This window comes from Petaurus breviceps, unplaced genomic scaffold (assembly GCF_028583685.1).
Source record: "Petaurus breviceps papuanus isolate PSGF00001 unplaced genomic scaffold, PetGlider_PUasm1.0 184, whole genome shotgun sequence".
In the NCBI taxonomy this organism is placed as follows: domain Eukaryota; kingdom Metazoa; phylum Chordata; class Mammalia; order Diprotodontia; family Petauridae; genus Petaurus; species Petaurus breviceps.
The window spans coordinates 111,302-124,074 of NW_027185793.1; the positions used below are offsets into that span (position 1 = coordinate 111,302).

A 12,773-nucleotide genomic window follows, 5' to 3' on the forward strand; every position below is an offset into this window, starting at 1 on the left:
AGGATGGTCTACTTATCTATATGGGTCCCAGATGCAAGTTTCTTAGTCTGGTGCAGATAGACTGGTGCCTATTGAGTCTGGGGTACAAACAGCAAGTTATGTCAGCTGTGGTGAGGGGCACAGGGAGGTTGTTCGTCCTTGGCATGTTCAGGGCTTCCTGCATGCTCTAGGTTCAGTGTTTCTGGAAAATGTGACAACTCAAAAAGACAAGTTCAGGGGTCCCTTTAACATTTCTTTTTTTTGCTTTTTGGAGGGCAATTGGGGTTAAGTGACTTGCCCAAAGTCACACAGACACAGTGTGCCAAGTGTCTGAAACCGGATTTGAACTCAGGTCCTCCTGATTCCAGGGCCAGTGCTCTATTCACTGTACCACCTAGCCGCACCCCACCCCCAATATTTCTTTTTTTTCCAGAGGGACAATTGGGGATAAGTGACTTGCCCAAGGTCACACAGCTAGTAAGTGTCATGTGTCTGAGGCTGGATTTGAACTCATGTCCTCCTGACTCCAGAGCCAGTGCTCTATTCACTGTGCCTCTGAGCTTGCCCCTATACAGTGTTTTTAAAAATTTTTCTTTTTCAGTCCTTAGAACAATCCAATGAAGCTCTTTTACAGATGAGGAAAATGAGGCTCAGGTAAGTGATGTGTCTGGACTCCCCGAGGTAATAAGGGTCCGTGATGGGGACTGAACCAAGGTCTTTCCAACTCTTAAGTCCAGCACTTGACAGAAAACCCCTCTGTAATACCCCTAAGAAATGGTCACTAGACTCTACTTGAAAACCTCCTGAAAATCCATCTGGCCAAAATGAGATAAAAGAAAAAGGGGCAGCTGGTGGCACACTGGATAGAGCACTGGCCTGGAGTCAGGAGGACCTGAGTACAAATCTGGCCTCAGACACTTGACACTTACTAGCTGTGTGACCTTGGGCAAGTCACTTAACTTCAATTGCCTCAAAAAAGAAAAAAAAAAGAAAAAGAGAACCTTGCATCTCCAGAGGCAGTCCATTCTACTTTTGAACATTAGGAATGTTATTATTAGGAAGTTATTTTTCTTACCTTTAGGCTAAATTTGCCTCTCTGAAACTCCTACCCCAATTTCCTCCTTCTGTTCTATGGAACAAGTCTAATTACTTTTCTACATGGCAACTCCTGGGTCTTCTTTCTCCAGAATAAACAGATTCTCTTTGTTCATGAGGCAGTTAGGTGGTGCAATGGATAGAGAACTGGGCCTCAAGTCAAAAATTCTCATCTTCCTGAGTTCAAATCCTGTCTCAGACACTTACTAGCTGTGTGACTCTGGGCAAGTCACTTCACTCAGTTTCCTCATGTATAAAATGAGCTGGAGAAGGAAATGGTGAACCACTCTAGTATCTTTGCCAAGAAAGCCCCCAGTGGGGTTGAAAAGATTTGGACACTACTGAAAAGTGACTTTGTATAGCATGATCTCTAGACCCATCACCACCCTGGTCATCTTCAATCAATCAATCAATAAGCATTTATTAACCATTTGTTATTTGCCAGGCACTGTGCTAAACACTGGTGATATAAAGAGAGGTAAAATAGTTCCTGCCCTCAAGGAGTTTACTCCCTACTATCAATCAATAATTGCTCAACAATCATATAATGTGTACTACTAGGTACTGTGTTAGGCACAGGTGATACAAATATAAAGAAGAGACACAGTTCCTGTCCTCAGGGAGCTTACATTGTACTGGGGGAGGGGGTGGGATGGAAGATTCATTGTTAAGTACAGGATATACGAAAAATAAATACACAGTGATTCAGTGGTGTTGCTAACATCTGGCGCAGTCAGAAAAGACTTTTTGAAGCAGACAGAACCTGAAATGAATGTTGAATGGATCTAGGGTGTCTAAGAGGAAAAAATGAGGAGGGATATTTTATTTTCTCCATTACATGTAAACAACAAAATTTTAATATTCATTTTAAAAAATTTGCATTCCAAATTCTCTCCTTCCCTTCTTCCTCTCATCCCAACCTTCCTTGAGAAGGCTTGTGCTTTCAGAACTTCATTCTTTTTTTTTTTTAAAGCAATTGAGGTTAAGTAACTTGCTCAAGGTTACACAGCCAGGTGTTTCTGGGTGGGTTCTAAGTGTCTGAGCCCAGGATTCGATCCCCAGGTCATCCTGACACTGGAGCAGGTGATCTTACTTGCTGTGCTACCTGGCCGCCCCTAGAATTTCATTCTTTAAAGCTTCTCATCTATCTTGGTTGAGGTTCTCTTGTACAATGTTAAGCCACTGGTTCTCACCTAACCTTTCTCTAAACTCTAGCCAAATATAGTCTTTTAAAATTTAGGGTAATTTTCAGACTACCTGGTTTTTCTCTCCTCTATCACAAACTCTTAAGGAGGAGAGGTCACTTTTCCCCAGGATTCCCATCATGTCCACTTCAGCTTCCAGTTGCCCTTATTGATGAGAATCAGATCTATAAAAAGATTTCTCCTTATTGATTCCTCTATCATTTGGGAGATTAAATTTTTATTAAGTCAAGTTTAGAATTTATCTTCAGTTGTTCTGCTTTTGACAGTAAGAGAACTCCAGATAATGTCCAGATAAGAAATCTTTCATCATTATTACATCCTTTCACCCTCCCAGGTTTATGATCCATTTCCCAAACTCTTCATCTAATACCTCCTTCTGTCCTGACAGTCTGTAATATACTGCCATGAAAATGTCATTTCAGTCTCTCCTTCCACCAAATTTTTCCTCCTTCTAACTTGTGGATTTTGCACATGAATATATCTTCTTAATGTAAAGAGCTATACCACTGTCTCTTTATTCTTATCCTATTTAATAAAGCATACAGATAAGGTGCTATCAAAATCCCCTTCTTTATCTGCAATAAAAGTACCAGGAATGTGGCTGAGCAGGTGAACCTTGCCTTGTGGGTTCTCCCACTCATCTACATGAGAGAGACAAAGGGTTCAAAATACGAGGAGCTCAACCTCAGAGGTGATTAGGCAAATAACTTACCTAGTCTAACCTTCAGAGATTAAAACTGGGAGGTATATGGAATGCTTGCCATGAGCTGGCACACTTGCCAATGAAACCCCCTATCCCAGTGATCACGAAGTTTAACTCAAAGAAAACATTAAATCTAAAGGCATTAACTAGACAGGAGGGCCCTCATATTTGTTCTAATGGGCTTGGTACATTAGACTGAGAATCTTTTGCTATGGAGAGGAGAAGCTTTGCAGTCAAGTCTCTGAGGTCTCAGACAAGGATTTCAACCTCTTTCTGTGAGAGTTGTCACAAGAAAAAGGCTGGAGGCTTTAAGCTAAAAGAGCATGGCAATGCCTACTCTTCTATTTTTTTTTTTGCCTTTTTGGAGGGCAGTTGGGGTTAAGTAACTTGCCCAAGGTTACACGGCTAATTTTTTTGTGTGGGTGTTAAGTGTCTGAGGCTGGAACCGAACTCAGCTCCTCCTGACTCTGGGGCCAACGCTTTACTCACTGTGCCACGTAGCCACCCCAAACTACTCTTCTCTTGAGGAAAAGAGAACACTGACCAAAGATTTCAGCTGAACCAGACAGCCAAAGCAATGCCCACCTGAACAGGATTCACTTGAGTAGCCTTAGATGGAGAATGAAACCAGAAGGGAACAAGCCCAGTGGGTACAACATTAGAAGACATCATTGGCCCTCTAGTGTCGGAGGTTCTAGTTGCCCCTGAGATCACAGAATTGTGAATTTAGAGCTTGAAGGGGTCTTTGAGTCCTTTTTATAATCTTTTTTTTTTCTTTTTAGCTCCAGGGTAGTACAAGTTGTAAATAGAGTAAGGATTTGAACACAGGTCCTCTGAGGCAAACAGGGTGAAGTAGTTTGCCCAGGGTCACACAGACAGTAAGTACCTGAGGCCAGACTCATCTTCCTGATTCCAAGCTCAGTGCTTTATCCACTTGGCCACCTAGCACTACATACATGCATACACACACACACATATATATATATATATATATATATACATACACATGTGTGTACACATACACACATCTTAATACATATCAGTCAGTTCTAAACGCACCTAACTATACTATCACCCATTGGCCATCTCTCCATCTTGTCTGCAAAGATATCACAAAAGACTTTATCAAAGGGGCGGCTAGGTGGCACAGTGAATAGAGCACCAGCCCTGGAGTAGGGAGGACCTGAGTTCAAATCCAGCCTCAGACAGTTAACACAAAAACTAGCCATGTGACCTTGGGCAAGTCACTTAACCCCAATTGCCCTCCAAAAAGCAAACAAAATAAAATAAAATAAAAAAGACTTTGTCAAGTGCTTTGTTGAAATCAATCCAATTTAACAGAGATTTAAATATATTGAGCTCCTAAATATCACACGCCTTTGATACACAAAGTTACCTTATATTTTACCCAGACAGATTATTGTCTAGCTATTCAGCTTTTTCCTGATGTCTAATTTTCCTGATCCAGGCTAGATTCATTGATATGGAACATTTGAAATGTGTGTGGGGGATTGATGGGGGGTTGAGGAATATAGATGAGGGAATATGTTATACTTTTGCTGCTACCTGCAATGATTCCCTTCCCCCCACCCCACTCTTTCCTGTAGGAATAAAAATAAAACTTTTAGAATCTTATCTGGGTCTGATCCAAATGGTGATTCCCTGGCTAGCTATTAGTGGGATAAATAGCAGTACAGGTGACAACACTTTGGCTTTGAGGAATACAAAATATCTTATTACATTTACATGGTTATTAGTGTCCCTGATGATTAGTCCCACTAATCATCAGGGACCCTTTCAGCACATAGTAAATACAGAGGTCTAATTGATACCCTGGTGTGCTGGGAGAACTTCACTGATGACCATAAAACATGATTATGTGGTTCAGCAAATACAGTGCTAGACTAGGAATCCAGAGGTTTTTGTTTTATTCCTTTTACTGAATTAGCCAGGCCAGTGCTACAGTATAGTTACCTATACATTTAGATTAGAAAAACAGTCCCACCTCTGGAGTTGGATTCAGGCTCTCTGTGTTGTTTTGTTTTTGTTTTTCCCCCCAAATGCCTTACCTCTACCCCCACCCCTACCCTTAACACACACTCTTTCGCTTGGAAAATCTTATTGGGTTTACCGGTCTCTGCAGTTTTCACCAAAATGCAATTATTGTATATTATTGGGGTCATACTGGAGATAATTTAGATTTAATACAACTTATTTATTCCTCAACCTTGCTTATCTGGCCTTCAGAGGTTTTTCTCTAAAAGTAACTAGGTATGGTGAGAGCTACATAGCCTTGCTTCTAGGAAATAACTAGCATTTATATAGCACTTTGAGGCCCATATTGCCAAACAACTAGATTTCTACAGTGGCCTCCCCTCAAGTTTCTCCCCACTACATTTTACCTTCCACATAGCTACCAAAGTTCTAAACATTTCACCCCTTTAATCAATAGAATTCATTCATGGATGGGGAACCTGCAGGACAAATTTGGATTCAGTCAAAGAGATGCCCTTGAGGACCTAGAGGCCCACAGGTTCCCCACCCCTCTTCCAGTGGCTCTCCATTGCCCCCAGGATAAAATATAAACTCTTGTTTAGCTTTTAAAGCCTTTCACAACCTGGCTCCAACCTATATTTGCAAGCCTCATTATACATTATGTACCCCTCATCCCCTCCCCAATTCTGTGATCCAGACAAAATAGCTTCATCTTTGTTCCTCACACATAGTACTCTGATCTTTCTTTGGGACTTTGCGCTTATCTTTCTCATTCCTGGAAAACACTCCCTCCTTCCCTCCACCTCACAGAACTTCACTCTCTTCTTTAAGACAATTCAGATCCCATGTTCTCCATCAAGTCTTTCCTGATCCCTCAACCACTAGTGGACTTTCTCCTTATTACCTTATATTGACAACCTTGAATTTAAGTACCTGGTATTTATATGCTTGCATCCTCTTTATATTTATTCTGTGTGTGTCTGTATGTATTTACAAATATGTCCATGTGCATCTGTATATACTTTATATGTGTATATATTATATGTGTAATATTATTGTATATCATAATAATATTGTATATATTAATATATCACAATATATTAGCGTCATATTATCATATATTACTATATATACTTTATATATGTATGTATTATATGCTTTATATGGATACTTTTTATGTGTGTATATATACTTTACATATACACATGTACTTTATATATACTTTACATAAGCTATATACATATATACCTATAGATCTATAGAAAGTATATTTCTCTATGCACACTTGTATACCTTTTGAGAATGTAGGTTCCTAGAGAATAGGGATTATTTTCATTCTTTATGTTTTTTGTCCCCAGTGCTCTGCACAGTGCCTAGCACAACATAGTTTTTGTTGTTATTGTACAGTTGTTTCAGTTTTGTCCAACTCTTTGTGACTCTATTTGGGGTTTTCTTGGCAAAGATATTGAAGTGTTTTGCAATTTCCTTCTCTAGCTCATTTTTCAGATGAGGAAACTGAGGCAAATAGGGTGAAGTGATATGCCCAGGGTCACACAATTAGTAAGTATCTGGGGCTAGATTTGAACTTAGAAAGATTAGTCTTCCTGATACTATACCTAGTACTCTTATCCACTGAGCCACATGGCACATAGTAGGTACTTAATAAATGCTTATTGATTGATCAACTGACTGACAGACAAGGTAGACCGACATGGGGTAGCTGAAGAGTCAAGTGAATTAGTATCTGGTTGAATGTCCAGGTCCTAAGAGTAGTCATTAATGGCTGAATGTCTACTCTGAAGGAGGTGTGTCCTAGGGATCTGTTTGGTCTTGTTTAAATTGCTTATCAAGATATCTATAAATAGATACAAACCACATAAGATAGGGGAGATGTGGTTAGATAACAATTTGTCTGAAAAAAAGATCTGTGACAGACATATAAGTTGAAACACCAATATGATGATATGGTATCCAAAATAGAGAAAGTAATTTTAGATTGCATTGAGAATTATAGAGTGGCTAGAACAAGGAAAGTGGTCCTCTTGCTGTATTATCTTATCTTTCCTGGTCAGGCCACATGTGTAGAGAATACTGTGAACAGTTCTATAGATGCTGTATTTGGGGAAGGACATTAATAAACTGGAGAGTGTCCAGAGGCAGGGAACTAACTTGGTGAAGATCCTCAAGATATTACAAAATGAGTATCAGCATTCTTTTTTTTTAACCTTATCTTTGTTTTATGGCATCGTTATTGATTTGTGTTAACCCAATTACATTTTTTAAAAATTATTTTATTTTTAATTTATGGAATAAAACAAGCATTTCCATAATATAGTACAACAAAAAAGATGATTGCATATGAAACTGCAAATCTGCCAGGTTCTACTTGCTATTCCTTTTAAATATACAACAAAATTATTCTGTAAATTTCTTTTTTTTCCTTTTTTTCTCTACCTTACCCCAGCCGTAGAGATGGCTACCATTAGACACAAATAGATGTGCCTATAAAATACATATACACATATGTATATACACATACACAAACGCATATACATATACACATACATATAAGTTATGTGTATACACATATACACACATACATATATATGTAAAGTCATTCTACATGTACTTCTGTTTATAAGTTCTTTCTCTGGATGTAGATAGCATCTTTCTTCATATGTGCTTTTGACTAGAGAAAAAAAGAGTTTGGAGTTTGTGTATAAGGAAAAAGACATGGTGGCTGAATTTAAGGCCTGATAAGTGGAAGGGGGACTAGGTTTGTACTCTTTGGCCCAAGAGAGCAGGCCTAAGATCTGTGGCTGGAACACAGTCAGAGAGGCAGATTTAGAGGGTATAGAAGGAAAAACTCTGCTAATGATTAAAGCTGGACAAACGTAGAAAGGGCTACCTAGGAAGGGAATTACTTATAGAGCAGATTCTTTACTTGAGAACAGGTTAGATGAGATGATCTTTGAGTTACTTTCCAACTCTAAAATTTTGTGGTTTCCACCTAATTATCATGCAGCACAATAACAATTAATCCTGTCATTAAATGTACATGATTAACTCATGTGAGTTTTATTTGATTACAGCACTAACCTATGTTTAAGTATGAGCAGCTTTAATAGTTTGTTGCTCAAATAGCATTGTTGTTTGCTTACAATTGGAAAAAAAAATGGAGAGAACTCTCATTACTTATCCACCAGTTACTCGTTATGCAGAAAACAAACACATCTTCTGTCTCTCTCCTTAAGCACCCTCTTCACCTTCCGCTGGATCCTATCCCCTATCACCTTATGAAGGCTTCTCCCTTACAACCTGCCCTTCCCACAAGAAGAAGTCAAGCAGCTTTCCTACTTGGGATTCCGGGTTAAATTGAATCCTCAAACTTCTATGGATCTCACTTCAAGACTGAAAGCTCTATGTTTAGGGTCATAGGTTTAAGTGATTACAGAAACTTCTAGCCAGTATGGAATATTTCAAAACAACTTAGTCATGCAGCAGATGGAAAAATGAATGTGTTCAGGGCATATAGACAAAAGCAAAATACAAGGAAGTTTTAAAATGAAATTGATTTTCAAAAGGGAGAAAAAGAATCTCTTCACATCTTAAACTCAAAACGATATGTTTTTCTTAATAATACATTCCAAACTCTGGATTCACAACAACATCTGTGACAATATTGTAATAAAAGCACAGGAGTAATCACAACCTTGAGTGGTCACTACTCCTCCTTGGACCTCAGCTTCTTCAGCTGTTAAATGAGGGAGTTACCCTGGATGATTTCTAATATGCCCTCCAGCTCTAGCTTCTATGATTCTATGACAAAAATACAAAACACAGAAATGCTGTGTAATTAACTTGATGAATTTGACTAGGCTAGGAATTACAAAGCTTTCTTTGTAAGCTGTTTTCTTAAAGGAATTTACAGTCTATAAGATGGTGGGGGAGTGGGGATCACATGTATAAAGATAAAAGTAATAAAGGTAGAGAGTGATAGAGGCAAAGCAGAGATACAAAGTACAACAAACAAAGGAAAACTGGAGGAAGGTGAGGAAGCCTGTAGCAGGGATCAGGGAAAATGCTACAGAGAACGTGACACCTGAGTTGAACCATGAAGGAAGGCAGAGCTAGGATTTTTCAGAACTCTCAATTTTCCAGCAGTTAGAGTCTATTGAATAAATGAATGAGCAAGGAGCAATAATTTATCTCTTGACAAGTAAGTGAATAAAATCCACAAAGCCATAAGAATATAAAGAAATGTCCATAAACTAAAATCCTGACTCCTATAAGGAAGTGGCACACTAATTAAAAGTTTCCATTTTCTTTTTTGAAAACTATCCAACTTTGCAGATAGAATGAAAGATATGTATTATTTAGGAACTTTGGTAGAAAAATAAATAAAAATTTACCTGTACAATGTCCAAGATGTCTTATATCAATCTGTTCCTGTTTCACACATGATGCTTCCCGAACAAAGCATGGGTTGTTGTAGGAACTCCCATCAGAAGCACAGACAGGATTAAAACTGTATCCACTGCAGTCTATGTTACATACACACCTAGTGAAAAACATACAAACTTAGCTAAGACTTGACAGGAAACCATAAAATTATATAGAAGGTATTTGGAAATACACACACACATACACTGAGACACACAGTGTGTGTGTGTGTGTGTGTATAATATATACATATTATACACATTTACATACACAGATATATAGATACTTCTGGTGTTTTTGGAAATATACACACACACATTTACATACACACACATATATAGATACTTCTGGTGATAAGATAAAAATAATGTTCCCTATCTCCCACTGCCTTACTTCCCACATTTAATCAGTTGCCAAGTCCCCTCAATTTTACCTCTGTAATGTCTTGCCTCACAATTCTATTCACAGGATTTAGAAATGAAAGGAATCTTAAAGATAATCTAATCCAGCACCATCATTTTATGGATGAAGGAACTGGGGGTTTTAGAGAGGTTAAGTAACAGTGCCCAATATCACTGAGATTTGAACCCTGCACCTCTGATAACAAATCTAGTATTCTTTCTATTACATCAAATTTCTTTCTCATTACTACTTCCTTCTCATTCTTACTATTCTATCTGGGCCCACTTATATCTCTGCTAGACTACTGTCATAGCCTTCTAAGTTTTCTTCCTATCTTTTGCCACCCCTTTCTCCCCCAGCCACTCCAAACACTGCTAACAGATTTGATCTTCCTAATGCATTGATTTAGTCACTACACTTTAATAGCTATACTACCCACCAAATAAAGTCCAAATTCCTTAGGCAAGTATGCAAAGACATACACAATTTGATTCCACCCTATCTTTTTAGCCTTATTTCACATCATTATTTACCATATACTCCTCTGTTCCAGTCAAACTGAAGCCCTTCCATTCCTTGCCCTGGGCTTTCCTGACTTTGCTTTTGGTTTATGCCATTTCCTAAAGTTGAAGTGTCCTACCCCACCTCTACTTTCCTCCCACCCCCAGCCATCATCTTGATATTGAAACCCAAGATCTAGCTCAAATACTATCCCTTCTATGAAATCTTCTTTAATTCTCCTCATTCAGAAATGATACTTCCTACAATCTTGCATTTGTGCCAATGTGGTTAGTGCCTATTCAATTTTCTATTCAATAATTTTCTATTCAATAATTCAATTTAAAAAATTCTTCAAGTGCCTACTACGTTCAAGGCATTGTCATATATTTTAGTCATTTGTGAATCTATTTTATCCCTTTTGCCAAATTACAAATATCATTCTAGGAGGGTATGGCTTATGTATTATTGATTTTTGTAGCTCCCTCCTTGCCTAATAAGCGCATTGCCAAGAATAGGCACTTAAGACATGTTTGTTGAAATGAGTCTACAGGGTCACTGGAGAAAGTGCGGAAAAACAAGAGGACCTTATGAAGAGTCTCTTACCGACAAGAATGAGCTGCTAACTTCCCTTCATGTGCAGGCAAAGTTATGCAATTACCTGCGCTGGGATTTCCTAAGGCCCACAGCCCATCAGAGTAATTAAGTAATTTTATTAATCATTCAACACCTTTTGTTGAAAATCTCTTTTATCTCGTCTTCTACTGGCTACTATGATAAGAATAAAAAAGAAATATGAAACATCCCCTAAAATGAAATACTTATCCTCTATTTGGGAATATAAATCTTGATAAAACATTATATGGAAAGATGGGCACACTAATACATTGATGTAGCTATGAATTAGTATAACCCTTCTAGAAATAAATTTGGAATTACATAAATAAAGTGGCTAAAATGTCCATCTCCCTTGACCTAGAGAATCCCCTGCCAGGCAAATATCCCAAGAAAGTTATTAACAAAAAGAAAGTTTCCTTGCATATCAAAATATTTATGGTAGCATTCTTTGTGGTAGCAAAGAACTGAAAAGAAAATAGGTGCACATTGATTAGGAATGGTTAAACAAGATGAAGTACATGAAAATAATAGAATATTTTTGTGGTGTTAAAAATGACAAATACAGAGAAGCATGTTAAGATTTACATGAACTAAAGCAGAATCAAAACATAAATATGCACAATGACTATAACAATGGAAACAAAAAGAATAATCACAAAGTCTTCAAAAATGAATTTGCAAAATTATTAAGAATAAGCTTTGTTCTAAAGAAGAGATATGAAAAGACATCTCTTCCTCCTTCTTTGCAAAGTTGTGGGGTCTGTGGGTGTGGAACATTTCATATGATATCATGTTTTCAGATGTATTTATCAATTTTGCTGCTTTTCCCCCTGTCATTTAAAAAAAATCTTTTAGGGGCGGCTAGGTGGTGCAGTGAACAGAGCACCAGCCCTGGAGTCAGGAGGATCTGAGTTCAAATCCAGACGCAGACACTTAACACTTACTAGCTCTGTGACCTTGGGCAAGTCACTTAACCCCAACTGACCCACCTTCCTTCCTCCAAAAAGCAAAAAATATATCTTTTATAAAGGGTGGTTATCTGGAAGGGGAAAAATAAGGCTACAGGAGCAAATCTAGGTAATTTAAAAAGATATCAAAGATGTATGTAAAAAAAAAAAGGCGTTTACAGAGTAACATATACATAGATGCAAAACAAAACATATTCAAGGTCCAGAGGAACTAAAAGCAATGGAGTGGTCAGAGAAAATTTGTGTGCCAAAGACTGTGATAATATAAATGAAAATGCTGAAAAAATGTTGCTAAATGCTGAGTAATCATAAAGACTGCTCTTAGAGTCCTGGAGAAGAGATAAAGAAATATACCCCCTTCCTTTCAGTAGAGATGTGGGGAGGCAAGAGGGGGGGAATGCGTCAAGCACTGTCAGAAGCGCTCATTGTGTCAATTAGCTTTGCTTTCTCTTCTTTTTCCTTATTGTAAAGGAAAGCTTATTGACTGTGGGAGGATGAGTATGAGGGGATATCCAGAAATCACCATGATGTAAGAAGAAAAGACATCAACAAAACTTACTTAGAGAAAAAAGAGTATGGGGTGGGGGCAGGGACGGTATTAGAATTAATTAGGAACTTTTCAAAACGATGATGAGCTATGAAGGAGGGAAGGGACACGATTTGGCAGAAGGGAAGGGGAGCAGTATTTAAGAAAGAGAATTGAATGAGAAAACATAAAAAGGGATAGTAATAGATGAAAGAATCTTAAATTTGGAAAGGATCTTGAAGATAATGTAATTCTGAATCCTCTCCCCAATCTATCATCCTCTATACATCCAATACACACACACACACACACACACACACACACACACACACACACACACA

At 38.0% G+C, this 12,773-nt stretch overlaps 1 protein-coding gene across 2 annotated transcripts in view; it reads right to left on the bottom strand.

Annotated features, from left to right (window-relative positions):
• The window catches only part of TMEFF1 (transmembrane protein with EGF like and two follistatin like domains 1), a 150,389-nt gene that overhangs the window by 34,604 nt on the left and 103,012 nt on the right, over nucleotides 1-12,773 (bottom strand). For both annotated transcript variants that reach the window (XM_069088064.1, XM_069088065.1), the window contains exon 6: nucleotides 9,390-9,538. In XM_069088064.1, the coding sequence (XP_068944165.1) occupies nucleotides 9,390-9,538 (149 nt within the window). The remainder of the gene's footprint in view (nucleotides 1-9,389; nucleotides 9,539-12,773) is intronic.